Source organism: Erpetoichthys calabaricus, chromosome 4 (assembly GCF_900747795.2).
Source record: "Erpetoichthys calabaricus chromosome 4, fErpCal1.3, whole genome shotgun sequence".
Classification (NCBI taxonomy): Eukaryota; Metazoa; Chordata; class Cladistia; order Polypteriformes; family Polypteridae; genus Erpetoichthys; species Erpetoichthys calabaricus.
This window is the reverse complement of record NC_041397.2, coordinates 227,575,971-227,603,349: the sequence shown is the minus strand read 5'-3', so window position 1 is coordinate 227,603,349 and position 27,379 is coordinate 227,575,971. Positions and strand designations below refer to the sequence as shown.

The window sequence follows — 27,379 nt, the reverse complement described above, 5'->3', positions numbered from 1 at the left end:
AGTCAAATTGTAATGCAAATTAGTTACATTGGAGACTTGAGACTGGCTTCTCTGCTGTTACTGGAAAATAATATTCTGCTTGCTTCTTCTGTATGATATAAATAAGAAACAATCAAGCTCAGAACTAATATAAGGTTACAATTTTTTGTATATATTATTTTTTCCATGCAAATTTGGAAGTTCTTTTCGTATTTTGAGAAGTTAGTTGCCTTATCTTCTTCTTAAATGATAACCAAGAGACAGAGAGAAAGATAAACTAGTCGGATAGGACAAACCTGAAGTGAAACAGAGACTAGTGAAGCAAAAGTGAAACAACTATACAATCCAGGAAATCTCAGAGCTTAGATGATGCTTGAGGGAAGCTTGCTGAAGTGATCTGGAAATGGTCTACTGACAGAACACAATGGACACTAAGACACTTGGGAGGCCTTTATATTTCATTGCTGGCCTTTGACTTCTTCAGTACAGCCCAAGAAAAGCTGTAATCTTATCATGTGAAAAAGAATGTTTGACAACCTAATGCCACCATGACCACAACAGGATAAAAGGATTAAAAACTCGATAAATGGAAACAAATGGATTATAATTTAAGTAGGTGAGGATGAGAAACCTGTCTACTAGACTAAGGTGTTTCTGTGCATATGTAATAATACCCTGCTGCAAATGCAAGACTGATTGTGACCGGTGAGGACTTGCTTAGGGCTCCTACTCTTTCTTATGAGTTGTCCCCCATGAGATGGCAGACATGGACTGTGAATATCTCTACCACTGCACTGAAGGAAATTGCTGCCAGCAAGCAGCAGATTTGCCCATTTAGCTGTGAGAACACATCTCTTATGGAACACAATGTCACTGGTTGCAGTTGCCAATATCTGTGTGAAATTTGTACATTATCCCTATGTCCAAGTGCACCTCTTCCCACATCTAAATATTTGTGTTTTAGGATGAATGTTTACTATAACTTTGTTCTGAGTGGATCTGTGCATGAGTGTGCCCTATTCCTATATTTTCCTTCCAAGTTTTCATTCAGGTCCTTGTGATGCTATAATAGATGGAAGGAAGGGTGGATGGATGTCTGTAATTTAGTGGTCAAACACACAAGGGTAACTCCATATTTAATTTTTTCATGCCAACACTATACACAAGATTAACTTAAATCACCTTAATAACATAGAACAGTTAGTATTGAGATTAATATGGTTCTCTGTGCTGTGTTTATTTACTTATGAAACATTAAGGCATTATGAATATTATGTTTTTTACAACAATGTTTATCTTATGCATTAGTTTGAACTTCAAAAAGAAAGAAATCTTTTTCATTAAACTGTGACTCCTCCTACCAAAAAAAAAAAAAAAAGTTCAATTAATTCAAACTTGTGTTTAAATCAGTCATTAGAGGACTAATTGGTAGAAGCTCCACGTTATGCTTCAGGCAATTTATAAGAAGCTGTCTGGTAAACTGTCTTTTTAATTATCCAGCTGTCAATTAAGATTTATTCTTCTGTCCGAACAAATTAATCCTTTCATGACATAGATTTGCGTGAGAGGCAAAATCCTTCTTGTCTGTTCACAACCAATAATGAGAAGAGCAATTGCATGCTGTATATGCTTAGGTATAAAGAAGGAGAAAATGCTCCTTCCTAAGAAGCTTCCATCTCAAATCATCCACTGCAAACAGTGCTTCAAAGTAAAAAAGAACTAGTAATTTGGTTCTTATATATTATGCAGATCAGCTAAGTAAATAACGGATCCAGCACTATAAAAAATATGCACATTTTTATTAGGCAAACTAATACTAAAAAAGTATAATTAAAAGCAATAGACAAAGTAAGCCACTATAAGATTTATTCTATTCTTTTTCACTCTCTTTAAGGACACTGCTGGTTTCTGATTGCTAGATTGCTAAATTTAAATTGTTGACACTGCCTCCCGTAGGCTGTTCCACAAAATACATTTAATGAAAAATATTAATCATAAATACATCCAGGCCAAATGCTCATTTCTAACCTACCTTCTTAAAGTTGTGCTTTGCTTACCTGCAAATATCATTTTCTGGCTCCTCCAGGCCAAAGCGACTGTCGAAATCAAGTTGTATCCGGGTATTTTCTGGTGAAGATAATTTCCATGTCAAATGTAAGTTCCTGGGGTAGCTGCTGGGAAAGCGTGGGCTCTGCACCAAGCCATTTTCAGAGACGATGATGGTTTCTTCTTTCCGGTACAAGTCTGTGAGGTGATTGCCAGCTGTTAGTGGTCACAACTGAAGTTAGTGTGTTTAATCATTGGAATAAAGAAACAACATAAAATAGCAAGGTTTATAAAAAGTATATAAACATGTTACACTACTACATCAAAAGAAGACCCCAAAATAGCATTTTCTTAAAACACCCATCTGTCTGATCAATTAGTGAATCAAGGCAATCTGAATATAAGGTCTCAAGGCCCTGGAGCCTATCTTAGAAGTCTTCAAGCACAAGGTAGGAACCAGCACTGGGTACGGTGTCAGGGCACTCGATTGCAAACATCTACAGTAGTACAATATCAAATTGTCAGGTAATACAGCTAGAATTGCTATGCATGTAGAAAAAAGTGATCATGGGCAGAACCCATTTATGTAATGGGAGAACACGCAAACTTGAAGGATAAGTTTGGTATTTTTCAATTCAAAGTGATTTCTTCACAATCTTGGTATACATTCATTTTCCACATAAAACTGTGTTCTATAGCAAAGCGTTTTTTATTAACTTGATCAGTGTCCTGAGATTACATACATATTCCAAAACAACATATCCTTTTCATTTTAAGAAGGAAAAGAAAAGAACAAAGCAAAACACTGTTGTGACATTCAGCCATGATAAAAAGCAGACCAGCTGTGCACTCTACTATGCTGTTCATCTTCTTCTGCAGCATCTTTAAGGACAAGGGGTGTGGATTTAACTTGGAAAATTACTGCCAAGTGCCATTATTGATACTATTGAATGTTGATGCCCAGATATGAATTGCTGTCTCTGCTCTGAAGACAACTAGGAAATAATAACTGAAAAAGTCACATTTGTGATTGCTTATATTCTTTTACAATATATAAGCTTATTCCAATTATTTTGTAAAGATATCCCCTGCTGCAGCTGGATTGATAATGTAAATCAATACTTCAGTCAGAGAGAATATGGTAGTAATTGGAGGGGTTCTGGGGGTGGAGGTTTGTACAAGAGATGGAGAAATGGAAATAGCCACTTTACACTGACTGTAGGTGAAGTGGCCCCAAAAGGAACTTTCTGGTTTCTTTGGTGGCCTCTTCCACCACACAGTGATGTGCACTTTCGGCTGATTTGTTATTTTGCCTGCTCGTTCACACCACTCACCTCCACTCCACTCCACTAACACGGGGTCACAGGCAACCTGTATACCACTGTATACTACTGTTTTCATTGGCTTCTCATCGGTGTCTACACATTAGGACCGATGGACTCTAGCAGCCAGCAGACACATCCAAAGTGCTCTCTAAGTGCCACTGTTGCTGTCGTCACCGCTCCTTGCGAAGCTCCTTTTATACTTCCTTCTCCAAGTAACGCAGAATGGTCATTCCTGCCTCACAGTCCCAGGGAATGAATGAGTTTTACATGTGCTCCCTGTGTAATTATAGATTGACTGGTATCAGTGAATGTCAGTAGCTTGGCTCTTTCAAACATCTAAGACTTTTACCAAAAATACAATGCAGTGTAAACAGTTCTCTTCAGATTAATTCTTATTTATACAGAGTGCATTGAAACTCTTTTCAAAATGCTGCCACCTGGAGTGAAACTTGCTCTGTACGCTACGTAAAATAACAACACAGAATATACTGTGCAAAAAGTGAGTGCTGTTTAGAAAAAAATAATCACCAGTCTGTTACTACAAGCCATGACAGAAGACAACTTTTAAAAAGTAGAATTGCAGGAGCAAAAGTAGGATTACAAGCAGAACATAAGTTGGCACTGGGGGCTTGTTGGTGTTGTCCACCCACGACAGAGGCCATGAGCAGACAAGCAAACAGGAGATGTATTCTCACCTCAAGAAAAATAGTTCAAAGACCCTGTGATAAAATATAGGGTGTACAACTCGAGAGTACAACTTTAAAAATGCGAATTACTCTGCAACGCGTGCATGTATCATCATGCAACAAGGTTCAAAATATTCCTTATTTAATGAAGAATTGATTCTGTGTCATAAAGAGGCGGGCACTATAGCGGGCGCCGCTACGGGGCAACAGGACGGGGCAACGTGCCATACCTCTCATGCCAGTATGGAAGAGATCCGATCGTTTTTTGGAGATAGGGTGATCTCGAAAGGTTTGTGGCCACCTCGATCGCCCGATTTAACTCCCCCAGATTTTTTTCTATGGGGATATTTAAATGGCAAGGTTTATGCAAGCAAAGCCAGGACCATGGAACAACTGAAAGCAAACATCGAGCGTGAAATTGTGACATGTTGCAGAGGACATTCTCAAATATGGAGCGTCGCGTTTCCTTGTGCGCGGACGTTGAGGGAGGACATTTTCAGCACCTTTTGTAATGTGGACTTGTTTTCCACTAAATACAGGTATGTTCAGTTCTTACAGCTCGCCTTTACATTCACGCGTTCGCGAGTAATTCGCATTTTTAAAGTTGTACTCCCGAGTGAGACACCCTGTATTTATAGTTTCTTTTAATTATCACAAGGATTACTTATACTTTCCTTTTATTATCACAAGGAGGCCTCATAAGTACAGAAGAGTAAGTTTAAAGGCTTTTTCATTCACTTATGGACCCTTCATCTTCAATGTAATCTGCGAGAGCACACAAGGTAATTTTAAAAAATTAAAATTCATTAAAAAAGTACTTTTTATGTGGCAAATTAATATATGCAATGATTGTGAAGAAAGAAAAAACTTTGACTTTATAATACCAAATGTATTCTTTATTTCAGATGGTGACTTGGCTGGGATTAAATAAATTTAAAAAACAATAATTTACCTTTTTTACTTTTTTTCAGAAAATGAGTTGCATTTAAATTTAAATTTTTAGTATTTTTGAAAAATATTCACTGCAGTTGAAAATCTTTCACTGTTCATCATAAGAAAATATACTAAAGTAACAGTTTTTAATTAGTCCTGGCAACAGATAAAAAGTTATTCCATTTATTCTTATTTGCCACTTGAGGCTTATACAACATGATAAACTGTTGTTTACAAATGGTAATATAAAGGAACACAAGTCTCAACATAACAAAAGGGAATACATAGCATTAATGGCTTATTTATTAAATCAGTGTGCTTTATTGAACTTGTATCCAGTCTTAGCCCAGCAGTTCTTTCTTTATAACAGGGAATTCTCATATTCAGGCTGCTAGCATAAAGCACGACATATGTACAGGTAACACCTTTAGACTATGCTGTCAATATTGAACACAAGCACAAAGGCAAAATTTAAAAGAAAAATATACCCCCAGTGAGATAAAAGCTAAGAGGTATTTTATATGCGTATCAGGATTGTGGAGGTTATTGGTGTATTTGCATGCTCTGTAGGTATAAATTGCTAGTACATATTTCATTAATTAAAATTTGGGTTCTCCTTATCCTCCATTAAATCAGAGCCCTATTTCCTTTCCACTGATGTGTGTCTTCAACAGAGAGTTTTGACTTTTACTATTGGAAATAACATCAGTGATTGATGGATTTATCTACATACTTGACTTCTGCCACTCCAAAAAATAACATCAATTATCCAATGAGCGTCTAAAGAATAAACTGTTTCTTTGTTGATTCTTTATCCTTCATGAAAATGAATCACTTTTTGCAACTGTCAGTGTGGATGTTATAAATATGCTTCAGCATCCAAACCACTGAAAGCCTACCAGGCTAAATTATGCTCTGGTATCCCTGTGTCTGTATCTTGGGTGTTCTAAGTATACTCAAAATGGTATATGAAAATATGCCAGAGTTAAGGGAAAGTTTATCTGACTTAGTGAATTTTATGAGTTCATTTCTCTACAAAAATGTCATATCAACCTTTTGTTCCTGGGTTCCCACTTTGACCTCTCTAGTATGTACTCTTTATAAGTATATCTTCTATAAGTTTATGTTTTTCCTATAGAATGCCAGTTTATGCCAGGTCAATCTTCAGAAGCCAATTTGGAAAATGAGGGTTTCATTCATTCATTCATTTTTCAAAACCAGCCGTAATACAGCATCTAATACAAATATTCCATTAAAAAATATTCCAGTGCCCTAACATACCAGCATACAACATGAAACCTAACCCAAATCTTTTTTTTCTTATTGATGTGCTTAGCGTAGGTTAAACACACTTTTCCAACCAAAGAATATACAGGTTAATGTTACTGCCTTAATTTTTTTCAGGGTAAAGTGGGTCTTTTAATTTCTGGTACATACTTCCTCAGTTGGTTTGCCCAGTTGATTTCATACAAGGGACGCTATTGGCAGATGACTGAGAAGCTACCCAATCAGAGCACATATTACGCATTAAATAAAACTCCTCAAATATATTGTGAGCACAGGGGCTGTTCGCACCCCTAGAGGATACGGCCGCTCCTCAAAAGACTACCTTCACATTGCCCCCTTCCTTGCTGGGCTTACTTGTGGTTGCTTTGTTGCGCGATATGCTTCCCGCATGGTGCTTCACATACTTAAAAGCTCAAACAGCACCTATTGATTTTTGATTGTTTGTTTTTCTCTCTCTCTCTCTTGCTCTGACATTCTAGCTCCTGACGGAGGGGGTGTTAGCAGGAGGGACTGTTCGCAACCCCTAGAGGATATGGACGCTCGTTTAAAAAAATGCTGAAAGACTACCTTCACATTGCTCCCTTCCTTGCTGGGCTTCCTTGCAGCTGCTTTGTCAAGTGACATGCTCCCCGCCGGTGCTTTGCATACTTAAAAGCTCGAACAGCACCTATTGATTTTTGATTGTTTGCTTTTCTCTCTCTCTCTCTCTCTCTCTCTCTGACATTCTCTGCTCCTGACGCGCACTCCTTTGAAGAGGAAGATATGTTTGCATTCTTTTAATTGTGAGACGGAACTGTCATCTCTGTCTTGTCATGGAGCACAGTTTAAACTTTTGAAAAAGAGAAAAATGTTTGTTTGCAGTGTTTGAATAAAGTTCCTGTCTCTCTGGAAACCTCCTGTGTTTCTGTGCAAATCTGTGACCCAAGCATGACAATATAAAAATAGCCATATAAACATATGGTTTCTACTTTGCAGATTTTCACCTTTCGCGGGGGGTTCTGGAACGCAACCCCCGCGATCGAGGAGGGATCACTGTATATATTTACTTATCTATTTATGTATTTATTTATTTAAGCAGCTTCTGTAAAAAGCCAGATTTCCTCCTGGGGACAAATAAAGTTCTATCTATCTATCTATCTATCTGAAGAGGAGCCCAGAAGAAAATCCAATGAACAGTGGGCCTCTCTAGCCTTAATCAATGTCAGTTTACATGACTCTTTGCTATGAAAGAGTCTGAGTAAAAATGGGATTCATGGGAGATTATCAAGGACAGATGAGTCAAATGTACAGCAGAACTCTTTGTATGACAGGTCTCACTATGGATGGTATAAAGCTAATGCAGTGTTCTTCAATAGTGAAAACATCATACCTATAATAACACAAGGGAGTGGTAATGTGATGATATGAGAATGCGTTACTCCCTAAAGACCTAGAAGACTTGCCATTATTGAGGTAATCATTAACTTTGCACTTTAATAGGATATCCTTAAGAACTATTTCCAGTTGTTTTCTGTCAGTAACCTTTAACTGAAGCATAATTGGGTAATGTAGCAGGACAATGACTCAAAACATAAAAGCAAGTCTACAAGTGAGTGGCTCAGAAAAAAACAAAATTGAAGTTTTGGAGTGGCCTAGGTAGTGTTCTAACTTGAACCCAATAAAGGCATGAAACATGCCTCATGTTCACAAACCTAACAATGTGTCTGAATTAAAGCAATTCTGCAAAGAACAGCAGGCTAAAATTCTTCAGCAGAAAAATTAATATCAAATTACTGAAAGTGTTTACTTGAAATTATTGCTGATAAAGGTGGTGCAATCAATTAGTGAAACTGTGGGGCCAATTACTTTTTCACATGGATGGGTAACTTCGTTCAAAGAGTACAGAAAGTAACAATTTAAAAACTAAAAACTAAAGTTCTGTGGCCATTAATTGTGTAAAATAGGCAAAATAAAGGATATTAGGAAGGGGCGAATGTTTTGTTCGCTGGACTGTATACATTGTTTTTGTTTGCCTTTCTTACTTTATTGGCAAGCCTTTGAGACCCTCCCAGGTAACATGTAACATATAACCAGTATGCAAAAGGCTTACACAGTTGGTTCAGTGCAAAGGGGACAAGAAATAAAATCTTTCATTTTTAGCTTTCATTAATTCTCTGAGACAATAAGGTATTCCTCTGACATCAGAGACACCTGCAACAATACATTCCTCAGGCAGATGTACAGTAACATAGCAAATTATACATGTTGATTATGCTTCAGCTGTGGACTGAACTACAGGGGACTGTGATTATTGTAGTACTGCTGTTTAAGTGTTGTCAGTAGACATGGTCAGACTATGGGCTGAATTAATTATTTCCTGCAACTAGTTGATTTGTGTTGGGAAGGTTCAAAATAGCTATGCCTGACAAAGAAAAACAAGGAAACAAACTTTTGAAATTTTAATAAACACTTTTCCAATTATATAAATGAACATTTTTGGTGTAGGGCCTTTCTATTCTGTGCTAATGCCTCTCTGCTACCTGAAGTTTCAATCCAGACTGACATCCCTTCGTGAGGGGTCTAATGGTTCATGAAACCTTATCTGGGCTTGTGTGTTCACTCATTGCCCTTTGGATACAAAGCTTATTGTGGAAGCTTAGGCATTCTAATTCACAATAGAATACCTGTAATATGCATGCTTCGGAGAATGGTACAAGTCTATCTTGAAACTACTGTTGCCAGTGCTGTCTCCATTTATCATGGATTTCTGAATGAAATATAGTGGGAGTGAAAAATGAATGGAGGGAGGTCATCATGGTTTCTTTAATGCTCAGAATATAATGAAGAGAATAACTGATTTTAAATATGCTAGTGGACATATGTTCCTGAAATGGCAATGTACTCTCATCTAGGATTTTTCAGTTCTTTAATAGTATGTAGTCCTGTCTAGGATGAAGTAGATTTGGATATTGAATTGTTACATAAAATGTTGTATACATTAAAAAATTAAAGAAGAGCTCTGACTAAACCACATTAGCAATAAAAACAATTAATTTATCTTAATCAATGAATAGTAAAAATAATAAGTAAAAATATTGCATTTTATAGTAACTTCTCTTTGCAGGCCAAGAAAGTATTATACTGAAAACATTTTAGAAAGAAATTATGCAGCAACAATTGGATAAAAACAGAGGGATGATAATATAACTGTTTTTCTGAAGGTTATATACTTGAGAGTGAAAAAGCTGAATAATTTATTATTGAAAAACATTTGAATGATTGCTTCAGATTATCTAATATTGGTTTTGGAAAGTTTGAAAGTAAAACACACAAGTCTGCTATAAAAGAGTAATAATGTTTGTACTGTTTTTGAAGGTACTAAATTAAGCAGTTTGGGTTTAGTGGTAAGACTACAGGTCTGTGTATGCAATCGTAAAATAAGAATATGTGTTACCTGAATAACAGGTTTTAGACTCTTTTTTACACAAACAGTTGCAACTTATCATTATTCAGTGTGGAAAGCCCAATGTCCTTCAGTGACATATTTCTTAAATTTGACCAAACTAAACTTATTTCCAAATGTATGTTTCTAGAGGGTAATAATGTTATTTTATTTACATAAGGATGGATGTAAAAAGGAATATTTTTATTTCAAAACTATAATATGTACAGTAAAATAAAACAGCAGAAGTCACCACTTCCAGTGCTCCAAGAAATTATTTTTACTTAGGAGAATTGATGTACTATAAATATATGATTAATTATAGTCCAAAACCTTGTTAGTACGGTTAGTATTGTTAGGATTTAATATAAAGATATAACTTATAACTGCAAAATGTCAGCAGGTGCAATGCTTGGACTCAGAACAAAATGACTCTTTGGTTGTTAAAAGTTCAACATGCTTCTTAAAGCCATCCGTCTTTGAAACACTGAAAAATCAAGTTTTATTTCTCATCCATGTGAACTGTAGGCTGGGAGACAATTTGTCACCTGCTCGAGACATGGCTAGCAGTTATCTACTGTAGAGGAAGGAAATTGAAAAACACAGCACGAACTGAACTGAGCAATGCTGTTAATATAAATTCCTTCTCTAAAATACTGCACCCAACTGGGACAGTCTTAACGTATCCGTCTTCAATGAAATTACTTCAATATCCATTTTTTTTTCTTTAGGAATGATGATCTCTGGTGGTGTTCATCGTAATCTGAGACAGAATTTTTTTAAGGGAGAAGTACTTGTTAAATAAATCTTTTTAAACAACCTGCTTTTTCTTCAGACTCATAGGGCATACTGAGTGTAATCAGACGTTACAAAGTCCCTTGTGCTGCCAAATATCAGAGAACAAGCATTTAAATCTTTGATTTGCCTTAACATAATTTACATCTACTCAAAGGACAATGAATAAAATTATAGATTCTACAGAAAATCAAAGCTTATACACCTTTAAGACATTCATCAGCAAATACTATCAATAAATACCAGTAAACATATTAAATTACATTTTTAAGTGACCAAAAAAAACATATACCTGTGGAAAACAGAATAAGTGTAATTGCTTTCCTGAGTGTGCACTAATTGAAAGCAAATTATAATTCTGAAGGAATCTATTGATCTTTAAGCAGAACACAATCAATTTTTTTGTTAATACGTTTTCAGTTACCTTCACTTACCCCAAACTATTTCTCTTGCTAACATTTTGGTCAGCTTTGTCTGCATTCATGGAGTTTACTATAACCCTGTCATTCCTTTTTAAAAAAAAATCAGAATGCCATTTCTTATTTGTCATGAATTATCAATATTTAAGTAGAACAATGGCAGCTTCAAGAAACTGGATTAAAATCCCTGACTGAGTCTGTGTTTGCACATGTTCTTCCCATGTCTGCATGGGGTTATTCTCCAGATTACGTTACATGCAAAGATGTGCAGGTTAGGTTAGATGGAGATTCTATATTGTCACAGTGTATGTGTGTGTAAGACTTTTACAAGATGGGTGTCATCAAGACCAGCACTGATGATAATGCCTAAGCCTGACCCTACTTATCTGGCTACACTAAAGCTACTATTCTGTGTAGTCAAAGCTATCTTAACGAGTAAAAGGAACAAAAAAGTAAAGCAAAGTAATAAACCGGTCAAGAAAATGCGAAACTAAAGAAAAGAATATTATTAACAAAAAAAAAATCTTAAAACAATCCTTGACATCTAAACATTGAAATCTATAAGCAAACTTCCCTCACAGTCCAATATAAATTAAATCACAGTCAATGTTTTTAGTGGAAATTGAAGAAGTTAATGAACACAAAAATGAAGTATTTTGCTAAGTGAGATAGCATTAATATAATAAACACTTCAATTTCCACCAGGCATTGACACAGAACCTTGTTACATTTAAAAACAACTGTTCACGAAATGTAGCTATTTAACAGCCACAACAGACACTGCTTCAGTCTTCAGTCTCCACAAATTTGATTTTAACTTGCCAACCTAGAACAACAACATTTATTTAAATAGCACATTTTCATACAAACAATGTAGCTCAAAGTGCTTTACAAAATGACAAAGAGGAAGTTACATGAAAAAAAAAAAATTAGGCAATAGTATTTAAGAATAAGTAACAAAAAAGGTAAGGTCAGATGGCTGGAAGGACAGATAAAGAAAAACTCCAGTTAGGCTGGAGAAAAACAAACAAAATCTGCTGGGGTTCCAAGGCCTTGGGGTACTCTACCAAATATAAATGTTCTTAAATCAGTCCTCTTTGTTCTCATGCTTTACGTGATAGTATTTGATGATGTTGGTCTTGTGGACAGCTAGGACACCTGCCTTCATTTCATCAACGCAGAGGCTGTATGGTGCATTGATCAGGTGCTGGTGGTGTAGATCACCGCCACAGAAGCACCAGAAAAGACAGCACAGAATAGTGTAGATTAATATGGATTGCAGATCCCTGAAGAATATGATAATTCTATGCCCATACAGTCAGGAATATAACTAAATTGTAACTATAAAAAGCCATATTAAAATAATGGGTTTTTAGCAGTTTTATTTTAATGTTCCACAGTATTAGCCTGGCAAATTTCTATAGGTAAAGTATTCCATATTGTAGGTGCATAACAGCAAAAGGCTGCCTCACAGTTTATTTTAACTTGGCTCTTGGAATTATAAGCAGACCTCTATTTGAAGATCAAAGGTCACAACTTGGAGTGTAGGCATTCTAAAATATAGGATGGAACGAGATTAACTAAAGATGATGGATGATAAATTAGATTGGATGATAAATTAGACTGGACTGCCAATACTGATGCGCTGTGCAAGAAAGGACAGAGCCGGTTATACTACCTTAGAAGGCTGGCGTCCTTCAACATCTGCAATAAGATGCTGCAGATGTTCTATCAGACTGTTGTGGCGAGCGCCCTCTTCTAAGCAGTGGTGTGCTGGGGAGGCAGCATTAAGAGGAAAGACGCCTCACGTCTGGACAAACTGGTGAGGAAGGCAAGCTCTATTGTTGGCATGGAGCTGGACAGTTTAACATCTGTGGCAGAGCGAAGGGCGCTCAACAGGCTCCTATCAATTATGGAGAATCCACTGCATCCACTTAATAGTATCATCTCCAGGCAGAAGAGCAGCTTCAGCGACAGACTGCTGTCACTGTCCTGCTCCACTGACAGATTGAGGAGATCGTTCCTCCCCCAAACTATGCGACTCTTTAATTCCATCCGGGGGGGGGTAAACGTTAACATTTAACATTATACATACAGTAGTTATTGTCTGTTTTTCACCTGCATTATTATCATTCTTTAATTTAATATTATTTATTGTATCAGTATGCTGCTGCTGAAGAATGTGAATTTCCCATTGGGATTAATAAAGTATCTATCTATCTATCTATCTATCTATCTATCTATCTATCTATCTATCTATCTATCTATCTATCTATCTATCTATCTATCTATCTATCTATCTATCTATCTATCTAAAGGCTTTATAAACCATTAGTAGTATTTTAAAGTCAATTCTGAATGACACAGTTAATTTTCTTTTCCTGGTTAAGATTCTGGCTACTGCATTCTGCACTAATTGATGTATTTCTTAGGTAGTCCTGTTAGGAGTGCGTAACAGTAATCTAGTGGATTAAAAATAAAAGTGTGAACTCGTTTTTCAGCACCTTGTAAAGTTATGAGAGGTCTAACTTTTTCTATATTCCTTAAATGAAAAAATGCAGTCCTAGTAATCTGGTTAATATGCAGTTTAAAGTTTAGGTAAGAGTCAATAATTACCTCTACCTTTACGTCCACCTTGACTTTTAAACCTGAGGGATCAACATTATTTCTAATACCCTCACTATATCCATGTTTCCCAATTACTAAGATTTCTGTTTCCTCCATATTTAGTTTAAGAAAGTTACTGCTCATCCAATCGGAAATACTGCTAAGACATTGGGTCAGAGACCTACTGTATTAGCATTAGAGTCATTGGGCATTATCGATAAATAAAGCTGTGTTTCATCTGTATAGCTGTGGTAACTCACCTTGTGCTTTGAGATAATTTGATCTAATGGAAGCATGCAAACTGAAACAAAAATGAACTACAGAAGTCCTGGCCAGTTCAGAAGACTTTGCTATCCAGTTTGCTCTATGCTGGCATTCATCTTACATTAGGGATGAGTAGATTACTACACTTCAGAAAGCACAAAATTTGCATGATACAGAAGACAGTTAAAAATGTCATGACAAAATATGTAGTAGTGCTACGAAGATGCTCTGTGATGACTGGTTCATTCCAGGGTTGATTCCTGCAGATTACTAAAACCCATAAACTGGATTAAGCAGATTTAAGAAATGGAGGATTAGATGTTTATATAGAGTGGTATGGTGATGGACTGGCTAATGCTTGCCTTACATGTGTAGGCTCGAGATTTGAGTGTCAGCCTGATCACTCTCTGTACGGTTTCTGCACAATAATCCCAATTCCTTTTGGGTTTTATACAAGGAGTCCTGGTTCTTTCAACATTTCAAATGTGTGTTAAATAATGAATGCAAATTGTTTCAGTGTGAGACACTGTAGAAATATTCATACTTGTGTTACCCAGTGTTCCATTCTACCCACTAGACCAGGCTCCTGTTCCACGTAATGCTGTGACAGAGAAAGAAGTTAAAAAACAGATGTCAACAGAACAGTCCTGAGACAACAAAAATATTTTTACTATGTAATAATAACTAGTAATGGTCTGTTCAATTGGCACAGATTTTTACTCCAAATGACTTGATCGATGATCAGTAAATTGGCCGATCTCAAAATATGATTCATTTAAGCATTCTCTTTTCTAAGATTTACAGTAATGTGCTTGTTTATACAATGTATTACGGTACTTGAGGAAGTGTATGTGTAGTTTTGCTTCCAGAACGTCCTATAAACAGGCAGCAGCCAGGCAGACTTTAGGAGAGAGAACAAGAGAGAAAACACCAGAATATTTGATTTTTACATTAAAGAAAGTGAAGTAATACACTAAGAACAGGGAATCTAAGGGGTCTTTCTATGCATGGAGAGGAATGGCAGAATGCATATGATGTTCAGCTAAACTTGGATAGGAAGAAATGGAGACCTGCTGTCAGTGAGGCACATCGTCAGCAAAAATTTTAAAAAGTTGCTTTAATAACTTTTCACTTTGTCCTTTATTTAAAACAGACAATACTTGTTTGAGTGTCTACAGTGAGTGAGCTTGTGTTTAGTACAGCAGCTCACATTTTGAGTTCAGAAAAGAAAACCCATAAAGAAGAATTTGCCTCTGCTGCTTAGTAAACAATATGTCATTAGTTTAAGAGCCAAATTTGCCGATTTTACTTGTACACTTGTTAAGCATTATTTGCCTTGAATCTTCTTGATAAACATCTTACGTACACATTACTACAATTGTGGTTTGTAATTAAGTCAAGCATTTTATTTTCTATTATAACATAAATATTATGAATTAACAGATTATATAACTACAAACGTCAAAAATAAAATAAGTGAGTTGGAGTTGTATGTAGATTAACATAACTATGATGTTATAACAAGAGCATAAACGTCGCTAAATAACAAAGATGAAGATGAGAATAACATAGAAGGGTACACATTTTCAGGAAGGATAGACAGAGCAGAAAAGAATGGAGGTTGTCGTTTACATTAAACGAAATACAAAAGTAAGTCTTCTTCAGTTGGATAATGAGCCACATCTTAGTGAGGACGTCCAGATTTGTCTGGAAAACATTAGGGAAAGAGGCTATATTTTCAGAGCGTTCTATAGCACCCCCATGCAGACAGTAATTTCAATACTCATCTTTTTAATAATATTAAAAAGGCAAGTTTACAGGGGGATATTATAGTCATGGGGGACTTTAACTACCTGAATATTAACTAGGTTATCTTTGTAAACAGTGGAGTACAACAGCAGGAATTTTTAAATGTAATCAGTGATTGTTTTTTAATACAGCATGTTAAAGCACCAATGCAGGGGGAAGACTATCTAGATTTAGTATTTTGTAATAGTCAGGATAGAATTGAAAGGTTTTACATATAATGCAGGACAAGTTAGTAGAAAATAAAAAAAAACACTCTGCAGTGGGTTAACAAATAATTGAAAAAGAAGCTGCAAAGGAAAAAACAGCTGTATAATGTATATAAGACTAATAACTCTAATGCAAATTGCAGGACATATGAGAGCAAGAGGGCAACCATTAACAAGGAGAGAAGCTAAAAAGAAGTTTGAGTGGAATATTGAGGATAATGAGAAAGATGATCCCAAGAGATTTTTTCAGTATTTTAGTAGTGAACAGTGAAGGAGGAGATGAAGTATATCAGAAATAGTAAGGGGGAATTAAAAATTAAGACCGTGAAATAGGAGATGCTCTAAACTTGCATTTTTCTGATGTCTTCAAATGTGTGGATGTGGATAACCTTTCAGCAGTAACAGAGATTACTAAGCAGGCACTGACAGATTTGGAAATTGCAGAGAGAGAAGTACTGCTTAGACTAAATAAGCTGAAACCTAACAAATCTCCAGGACCAGATAACATTTAACCTTGAGTTATTAAAGAGGTTAGTGAGTACATATATAAACCCTTGACACATACTGTATATTTAGGAAGTTACTGCGCAATGGTGAGATTCCAAATGACTGAAAAATGGCAAATATTATTCCATTATATAAAAAGGGTGATTGGGTAGATCCAAGCAATTATAGGCCAGTAACTGTAACTCAATGTTCAGTGCTAGGACCACTGTTATTTTTAATATACATATAAATTATTTGGATAGCAATATAAATTTCAGCAATCATCGAGTGCGAGGCAGGAACAATTGCTGGACTCGTCACCAGCTCATCATAGGGTGAATACAAGCACACACATACAATAGGGTCAATTTAGCATCACCAAATCCCCCATCGTGCACGCCTTTCGAAGGAAATTGAAGCAGGCCGAGTACACTCATCAGGAAAACATTCAAGCTCAAGGCAGGGAACATCCGGGATGCGACCCTCTTACTGTAAGGCAGCAGCGCTACCACCAAGCCACTGTGTACCCACATGTTTAATACAATAACAAAAGGATATGATCAAAGTGGAGCATATGATACTATTTATATTGACTTTCAGAAAGCATTTAATAACGTGCCACATGAGAGGCTGTGCATCAAATTAAAAGAAGTGGGAGTTCAGGGTGATATTTTTAGATGGGTGCAGAATTGCCTCAGACACAGGAAGAAGAGGGTGATGGTGCAAGGAACTTTATCAGAATTGGCCGATGTTAAGAGCGGTGTTCCACAGGGGTCAGTGCTAGGGCCACTGCTATTTTTAATATATAGATATATAAGTAATAATCTGGTTAGGTTTGCTGATGATACCAAGATTGGTGGATTAGCAGATAATTTGGAATCCGTTATATCATTACAGAAAGACTTGGATAGCATACAGGCTTGGGCAGATTTGTGGCAGATGAAATTTCATGCCAGTAAATGTAAAGTATTACACATAGGAAGTAAAAATGTTAGGTTTGAATACACAATGAGTGGTCTGAAAATCAAGAGTACAATTTATGAGAAGGATTTATTAGTCATAGTGGACTCTAAGCTATCGACTTCCCGACAGTGTCCAGAAGCCATTAAGAAGGCTAACAGAATGTTAGGATATATAGCACGATGTGTGGAGTACAAGTCCAAGGAGGTTATGCTCAAGCTTTATAATGCACTGGTGAGGCCTCATCTGGATTACTGTGTGCAGTTTTGGTCTACAGACTACAAAAAGGACATAGCAGTTCCAGAAAAGGTCCAGAGAAGAGCAACTAGGCTGATTCCAGGGCTACAGGGGATGAATTATGAGGATAGATTAAAAGAACAGAGCCTTTCAGTTTAAACAAAAGAAGATTTAGAGGTGATATGATTGGTGTTTAAAATTATGAAGGTAATTAGTACAGTAGATTGAGACTGTTACTTTAAAATGAGTTCATCAAGAACACGGGGACACCATTGGAAACTTGTTAAGGGTAAATTTCACATAAACATTTGGAAAATTTTCTTTACACAAAGAACGATAGACACTTGGAATAAGCAACCAAGTAGTGTTGTAAACAGTAAGACTTTAGGGACTTTCAAAACTTGACTTGATGTCTTTTTGGAAGAAATAAGTGGATAGGATTATCATCTAGATTGTTCTAATGTTCTAATTATGTATTGTAAGGGGATCTCTTTTACTTTAGAAATGTTAATGGTTATTTTACAAGCCTACATAATATTATTTTGTTAATAAAAAATAAACAGATACCACCCGAGGTCTGAAAATTGGCATACTCTTGTACCATGAAATAGGTATTGGCCTTAAAAAAATTATTTGGGAATCCCATATAATATCCTGTATGTTTGGTTTACATGTTTATTAAAGCCAATTTAAAAGATGAGGATGCAGTACAAATGTCTATCTATCTATCTATATATGCAATGCCCACTCACTCACCCACAGCCAACACGCAAAAACAGCTATACACTAAGAGAAAAGTGATCTGTGATAATATCAGCAAAATCCACACAAACAGTGTATGGATTTGAACCAAGTCTCCAGAGTAAAGAAAAAACACTATTTTGTGATCTAGTATTGCTGCACCATCCCTGTATATTTTTTTAATAAACTTTAACACAATATTACTGTATATACAATAGATCATTATTTGCTCAACAAAACATCTTATAAAAAGTGATGTATTAATTAGATATTATATGGTTTGTTTTAAAATTATCACTATGATTAAACAAAGTTATAAAAATAAGGTTGTATGTACAGTATTACAGGTTAGCATTGCAAACAGACTATTCTCATCTCATGGGTTAGCTAATCTCCATTTTCTTTTTAAAGTACAGAATGCATGTTAAGCAAAAGTTTTAAAATGAATTACACTGCCAGCCGTTTGCTTATAAACTCCATTCCCATGACGGAATTGAAATTTTAGTCACATTCTTGGTCCTACGAATCTCACAGAGGTCTTTGAAAATCAAAACTGCTGACTAAAGCAAAATATATTATCAGACATCATTCCCATTCAGTACTTTTCTGAATGTGTAGATGCAAATCATTTGAAGATAAGAAACCTTCCTTTCAGCAGCTGCAATTTGTTTCAATTAGAAAATTTATTACAAAAAATGAACCAAACACATTGGTAAATGTAAGGATATGGGAAGATTTCTGCCCCAAGTTATGTAAAGTTATGTAAAGAAAGAAATTTAGGACAAAGTTGTCAAAGGGTTAGGGCGGCACGGTGGCGCATTGGGTAGCGCTGCTGCCTCGCAGTTGAGAGATCTGGGGACCTGGGTTCGCTTCCCGGGTCCTCCCTGCGTGGAGTTTGCATGTTCTCCCCATGTCTGCGTGGGTTTCCTCCAGGCGCTCCGGTTTCCTCCCACAGTCCAAAGACATGCAGGTTAGGTGGATTGGCGATTCTAAATTGGCCCTAGTGTGTGCTTGGTGTGTGGGTGTGTTTGTGTGTGTCCTGCGGTGGGTTGGCACCCTGCCCTGGATTGGTTCCTGCCTTGTTGGCTGGGATTGGCTCCAGCAGACCCCCGTGACCCTGTGTTCGGATTCAGCGGGTTGGAAAATGGATGGATGGATGGATGTCAAAGGGTTACTCTTCTTATTGACAGGCTTCAAATCTAAGCTAACTTTGGAGGGTAAGAACTTAAAAAAAATCAGGAAATAACATGACCACACATCTCTTTACTGCAGCAGAAATTCTAGTTTTCCTTTTATATTTTTTCATTATTGTATGATGTGCAAGATTGCTATAGTGCACAGATTGTATTGTGGCTCATTTAATATACCTGCTGTTAAGCTATAGACGTTCTTTACCTCAGCTGGTTAGGACACTTTTTTGTCCCCTTCAAGATAAGCCTAGATGCCTAAAGACTGAGATTTGGTCCTAGATAGTAGATGACCTGATCACAGTTAAAATTGAGAAAAGCAAGTCTATGCAGAAGTGAGAATGCCTACTTTAATTCTTATGCAAATAAAAAGAATGTTAGTTTATAGGACATGATCTCCTTTCCTTGGCTGTTTGTCCACTCTAATGTAGGTATATGAACACTAATTTGTGTTCAAGAAAGGAAAATATGGCAAATGTTAATGCTAAATTTTTTATTAGCTACCATTGTATTTATTTTTGGACAATTTAAAACACTTCAAGTTTTAAATGTCAAAATGGTTAAAACTGAAAGCAAAGCAAATGGAAAGCCATATAATCAACATACTGATTAAACTGCCTTCGGACAAATATGATAGTCATAGAAAATGCTAACATATGAATGTGCTTTTAATGCCAGGAGAGACCTGATAATTCTTTTGAATGAGTCTGGGTGGTTTGGGCAGCCTAAGCTTGAACAGATTGGCAAAATATCAGAAGACCGAAAGAGGGTTTACAATGAACATGAAGATGCCTAGCTTATCAATGGGGGTCTGGCACTGGATGAAGCACATATGAAAACTGATGGATGGGCACATGAGCAAAAGGGTTCTGTTGTTTCATGTTAACGTGATATTTTAGCGATAGTGCAGTGAGCAGCTACTGTTTATTTTGATCAGCACAGCAGTCAGCCTTGCAGTCAGACAAATTATATCATGAAAAATCTGAACAATAAAAAATTGTGAATATCTATAGTCAAGACACATCATGTAAGGCCTTTAATCATATTTAATAAAATCTTGTAAACCAAAAAACCAATGGGTCATTTGTAGGCAAAAACTGTTTTAAATTGTCTAAAAAATGTATTTTCAGGCTGATACAATTAGGTATCAGGGAAGCCATGGACATTTTCAAGTTTCATCAGTCCAGGTTAGATTAAATGGCAGCTTTATGCTGGCTCTCTATGAGCGAGTGTGAGTATATGAATGAATGTGGGACCTGAGGCAGACTGGCATCCACTCCAGGCTCAATTTCTGCCCTGATCCCAATGCTGTCAGGAAAACTTGTAGATTTTGCAAGACTAGAAAGTAGTGGTAGACACTCTTCATCCATGGCTGTTTATTAGAGAAAAAGGGATGAGCTGAGTTTAATGTCAATGTAAACTTTAAAAAGTGTAAAAACACTAATTGTGATAGGTTTTAAAATCTAGAAAACCTCTAAATGAAATAAAGTAGACTCTTCTCTGTTACATGTCTGTATGTCTTTGGTGTTTTATATCCTTTTTATTATATTTATTATTATATTTTAGAATCCTTGTATATATCAGTGAAATTGTGTATTTTCATTTCTTAAAACATGTGTGTTTCATTTACCTTGATAGATGTTAAATAGCACAGAATCTCAATCTACAGAGAAAACTAACAAAAATACTGTGGTCCCCTTATTGAAGCGTCTCATTAGCTCTGCCAATAAGGCAATTAATGAATCCATCAATCCATTCATCACTCTTCCCCAGACATTCTACCATTAACAAAATCACAAAGAGATATTATCCTTTATTTTAATATTATTACTTTAATATTTATTATGGTGGCGCAATGGTAGCGCTGCTGCCTCGCAGTTAGGAGACCCGGGTTCGCTTCCCGGGTCCTCCCTGCGTGGAGCTTGCATGTTCTCCCTGTGTCTGTGTGGGTTTCCTCCAGGTGCAGTGGTTTCCTCCCACAGTCCAAAGACATGCAGGTTAGGTGGATTGGTGATTCTAAATTGTCCCTAGTGTGTGTGTGAATGTCCTGCGGTGGGTTGGCACCCTGCCCAGGATTGGTTCCTGCCTTGTGCCCTGTGTTGGCTGGGATTGGCTCCAGCAGACCCCCGTGACCCTGTGTTCGGATTCAGCGGGTTGGAAAATGGATGGATGGATGGATAATATTTATTATTTCTTTCCTCAATTAATTAAGCACACTCAACCACTGCTAACGTTATAGATGTTTCTTAATCTGTGAATTACAACTTAACTTTTTTAACCAGTTTTTAGATAGATATAAAGTACCATCAATCTGTCTTTGTCCCAAGGGGAATTGTTTTCACAGAAGCTCGATAAACAAATAAATATCATAACACACAATAACAACAACCCCCCTCAGATACACACCAGAATTACTAAAAAGAGAGAAAACTTCTGACTTTGTTAAAGATAAAAAGACCAGTCACAGTGAGGCATTATATAGGTATAGTTACCATTGGTATAAAGGAGCCCCCATTTTGCTGGCTAAAAGTAGTCAGTGTTAGTATATCACAGAGAGGATGTGCAACATTGTTCAAAATGTTCAATCAATTTTGACTTTATAATAATAATAATAAAATATAATAATATAAATTTCATTTATATAGCACCTTTCCCATGCTCATATATTCCCATGGTCATATATTCTCTTGATTGCTCTATATTCTCTTTTCTGCTACTATCTTCAGTAGGTCAAGAGTGTGTCCCATAAATAAATCTGCCATCTTAATTAGCGTGTTGATTCAATGGTTCTCTTGAGGAATGATGTGATTGGCCCAACACACCACAGCACTGAAAACCACACTGGCAAACACAGAGCTGTAGAATATGTAAAGGAACACAGTCACCTAAGAAAAATGTGTATGCTCTATCCTTTCTTGTATAGTTCCTCTGTGTCACAAGACCAGGGCAGCCTGTCATTGATGTGGTAGTCTACTGTTTGTAATGAAATCCTTACCATAAATAAAATAAAATGAAGAAAAACATAGTCAACTGATTCAGCACCATTTTCTTGTATATGTAATGGAATGAATGATATTGTTATAACAAAACAGTAGACTAACTTTGAAATGTATCACACATTTGTATTACCTCATAATGAATCTAGACAATGGCTATTAAAGATGAATAGTATGAACTTATAGATCATTTTTCCACACTAGTCAGTAAATACGTATTGTGATTCTACGCCTATTCCTGAATGATTCTGTATAACATGTAGACAGCATATATCAAAACATGTCAACAGCAGGCTGAGTGATATTTGATTTCCCTACCAGTTAAATTAGGTGATTCAAGGTGTGCAACTTGCTAATGCGTTAATTTCAATTTGAATGTTGATTTCAGTATAAATATATGTATGTATCTGTATGGTTTCTTTTTCGGAAACAAACATACTGATTATGTTGACAGCTTGCATAATAAATGTAGTTTAAACTACAAATACAACTGTTTACTGTTTTTCGCAGTAGGCAAACTAAAAGAGAATGACCATATGTTACTAAGAATCTGTTAATAATCACACACATACATTGGCTTTGAAACTGAGCTGCAAAGTGTTCTGGAGCTTTAGAGAAACAGATGTCTCAAGAATTAGCAGAGCTAGAGTCAGCAGATTTACAAGTTATATCACTGAAAATTATAAAAACAAGAAACTCAACAAACCACTACAAGGATCTGAAGGCAGTGTGGCTACAAGGTGCTCACATATTTTGAACTAATGTCATCCATTCATTTTTGGGTTAGGGCTGAAGAGAGTTGCAGAGCATTGGTGAATGGGACATCAGTCTTACATGGCACAGCCTTATGCTTGCACTGTCACTCATTGCTGGCTAATATAGAGTCAGCAGTTACCCTAATGTGCATTTATTAGGATGTGGAAGGAAACAATACAAAAAGTGAACTGGACACACATTAAAAGCTGTGAGGTAGCAGTGCTCAATATCATACCATTGGGCCACCCTTTTTGGGGTGATATTCACAATGAAATCCATTATACAAAGAGGTAAGAAGTTTGTTTTTCCATTTTCTTGTCCAATGGCATCTCTACATAAAGGGCAAACAGCAGGTGCTGTTGTTCAAAACTTAAATAAACAGTAAACTTGCCTCAATAATTTAATGCTTTGCTAAACAGTTTACAACAAACTCAGTGCAGTCATTGAAATCTTTTTTTTCCAATTTTCCATGCTATGCCAATACAATTTCTCATCCAGAAAAACTTTTCTTTTTCAGCATGTAAATTTTTTTTCATGCCTGTTGTTGCCCATCTGATTTTCGGTAACTTGGGCCGGCTCTTAAACCTTGCAGTGTTCTTAGCATACATTTGTTCATGTATGAGTATATGCAGTGTCAACTTTTTAGTTTCATCTTAGAGCTTGAAGGCTATAGCACTTTAGTATTTTATTATTACTTGATACTTTTTTGTGATGCAGTTTAAGAGGTGCATTTATTTGTGCATCTGATTATTTTGGAGTAGTTATAATCATCATCATTGTAATGAATCGCATCAATTACTTACAGTATGGACAATACAATTTAGCACTTTGCCCACTGAACGGAAAACTGGAAATTTCTGAATATTCATTTACGTTTCTGCGTTCCTTATTGAATAATTTGGTGTTGTTGTTAAGATATCTTTTAATAATGTTCTTTGGTGTTTGTGCTGCATGACAAAATAACATTTTGGTAGATTTTCATTTTTTAATGCCATTATTTGGCTAACAATTTATCATGACTGGTGTTGGTGGCTTAATACGCTGTGAAATTTGGTGTCCCTTCTCCTATCTACTCCCTAAGCCTCGATACAACACTACTGCTTCTACTTCAATCTTCCACAGCTCCTATGGAGCATGTTTAAAGATTTTTTTTGTGCCATTTATGCTTAGGATCAGAAGTAACACCAACTGCATTCACTTTCCCCAACTCTTATGGGGGCTCTATGATGTGCACAAGTGATAACGTCAAAACATAACCAATACAGCACAAAATTTAAAAAAATTTGAACATCCATCCATCCATTATCCAACCTGCTATATCCTAACTACAGGGTCACAGGGGTCTGCTGGAGCCAATCCCAGCCAACACAGGGCGCAAGGCAGGAAACAAACCCCGGGCAGGGTGCCAGCCCACCACAGGGCACAAACACACACACACTAGGGACAATTTAGAATCGCCAATGCACCTAACCTGCATATCTTTGGACTGTGGGAGGAAACCGGAGTACCCGGAGGAAACTCATGCAGACACGGGGAGGACATACAAACTCCACACAGGGAGGACCCGGGAAGCGAACCTGGGTCTCCTAACTGCGAGGCAGCAGCGCTACCCACTGCGCCACCGTGCCGCCCAAAATCTGAACGTTAAAAAATTAATTGTTTTATTATAATACATTACCACATGTTGTAAAATTAAATCTTGAGAAAAGAATACTTCTCTTGTGAGGGACAGCTGGCATCCTTACCTGGCCGGGATATACTCAAGATGGAAGGAGGACAGGGGGAAAGAGCATTGTCTCCTCAGGACTGCTAGGTGACAGTACAACGGTATCCCATAGGGCATCATGGAAACTTGAGTTCTTGGACTCAACCCTATTAGGTTTCATGGATGCTTCCAGGCAGTGCCGCAGGATCTGGGAAGGCCTACTTTGCTGAGCTCTCACCTCACCCAGACGTGCTGCTGAGCTACAGCTTTGGAACACTGGAAGTGCTTCCGGGTGTAACATAAAAGGACCTGCCTGCCACACTTAAATCGAGCCAGAGTTGGGAGGAAGGAGGACAATGCTTGTGTGGAAGAGTGGAGGCAGTGGCAAAGACAGAGAATAGAAAAGTATGTGTGCCTGTTGTGTTTATTGTACTTATGGCTGTGGTGGGAAACACTTATCTTTCATTCCTTTTATGTCCAAGCCTTTGTGTCAGATGTTTGGGGAGCCATAGCATGGTGGCTCCCATTTAATTTTTCTCATTTAATTATTATTTTGATATTATATTGATATATCACGTCGCATTGTGTAGCTGTATTCAAAACCATAAATCTGTGTGATGTATCATTGTACTCTTGATGGATCTGATTCACATTCTTTATAATGTAATTTATCAAATAGATGAAATAATTGAAAATGATTACACTGCACTTCCAAATATTTTACAGTGACACTAAATAAAGGATGCCTACATGGATAATACTGACTGCAAATTGTGTCTATAATCATCATATTATATCTATGCCTAAATTATTAAAACTGAAAAGAAGAAAATATGTTGAAAAATGGATAGCATAGTGATTAATGCCATTGCTTCTTATTCCTCAGTCAATGGTCTGCAGATTCATCTTGCGTTTGCCTGGATTTGTTTCTGGGAACTCCAGTTGTTCTACACCATTTGAAAGATTACAGGTGAGATTAACTTTTAAGGTGTATGTACATGTGTGTTTATTCTTTGGTGGATTGGTGCAACTTCCACGGTTGGTTCTGATCTTGTGCCAAATGCTGCCAACATAGAGCCTGACTAAATGTGATGCCAATTTGGATAACTGGGTTAGGAAATGGATGGATGAATAATGAAGAATGTAAAAACACTCCTTGTGGAGATAAAAAAGGAAATGATATGTGACCCATAATATATAATCTTGATCAAAACCTTTCAACTCCAGCATGAAACTGATATGGCCTAATGACGTACAGAGCACAAGGAACAAGAAAATAAGACTGTTAGAATTATTTTTTGTGTTAGCTAAACTTTTTGCATTAAGTAAATCCCTTTCCACTATGTCAATTATAAATGATTAAAGATTTTATAGAAGAAAATAGTAAAAGAAACCAAACCAAAGCAAACTGCCAAATGCATTTCAGTTTAACATTTGGTGTGAAGAAAACAAAGATAGTTGGGAATAAACCAAAGCTGTGAATTCTGGCAATCTTCCATTGAAGATTCCATAACAGAGTGCACAGCGGTAGGCTTGGCATATCTTCAAAAAAGTGATTAACAATGGTTAAAATATACTGCATTTCTTTTTTTTTTTTTTAAAACTGTCCATTGGTAGCTCATATATACATTGAAAAGGAAGAAGCAAGGTGGAAGTACATATAATAAATAATGTACAAAACCTCCTTAGATAAGGCACCAGCACATATAGAGCAAGAAAACTAATGGAATACTAAAATTTAATAAACTATGAATTTACATAGCTTGAATGCAAAATGACCATATAGCTATGTATTATATGAACCAGCTATGAGTGCAGTGCATGCTGGAGCAGAACTCAAAGCTATCTCGGTAGCACTAGGCTCAGGAGGAACCAGCCCTGGAAGGAATACCAGTCCATGAAAGGGCACAGACAATTTAGAGTGATTGAACTGACGTGCTTGTCATTTGGATGTGAGATGTAATGTATCTGGAGAATCTGACATGGGGTGAGGAATACGTGTAAACTACATGCAGTCAGTGGCATTGTATCCTTTGTTACACAATGCTGCCCACATGCAAAAACCTAAAAGAAAATCACTTTTAACTACCACAGCCATTATTTCCAAATGGTTTTATCGTTGCCTCAAAGTCAGTTGTCCTTTTAACCATTCTCTCAGAGAACAGTTTAATGCCATAAATAACAACCACACTTCAGTTAGATTCTTGGAGATAAGAGACGACAGCAATAAGCATCATCCACCAAGCTTTCTGCATGAAAAAAATAAAAATGCTTTAAACTACCCATTTATAATTTTTGCATGATTTTCTATTTGTCCAATATCGTTATATTCAATCTCTCAGAAAATAGCTTAACTGGGTTTAAATTAACAGCACTGCAATCAATGTCTGCCTGTTTGCCTGCACGTGCAATTTTAGTACAAATCAGCTTTCACAAAGCTGCACTTTATTTAATTTTATAATTTTATGCCAAATCAAAATGATTCAGCCCTCAAACCCTGTGTATATTAGTTACATAAGCCTTTAAGGGAAAAT

At 36.5% G+C, this 27,379-nt stretch overlaps 1 protein-coding gene across 3 annotated transcripts in view; it reads right to left on the bottom strand.

Annotated features, from left to right (window-relative positions):
* The window catches only part of pdgfd (platelet derived growth factor d), a 338,383-nt gene that overhangs the window by 127,574 nt on the left and 183,430 nt on the right, over nucleotides 1–27,379 (bottom strand). For 2 of the 3 annotated variants that reach the window (XM_051926891.1, XM_028800404.2), the window contains exon 2: nucleotides 2,037–2,241. In XM_051926891.1, the coding sequence (XP_051782851.1) occupies nucleotides 2,037–2,241 (205 nt within the window). The remainder of the gene's footprint in view (nucleotides 1–2,036; nucleotides 2,242–27,379) is intronic. The other variant, XM_051926890.1, reaches the window with a different exon arrangement.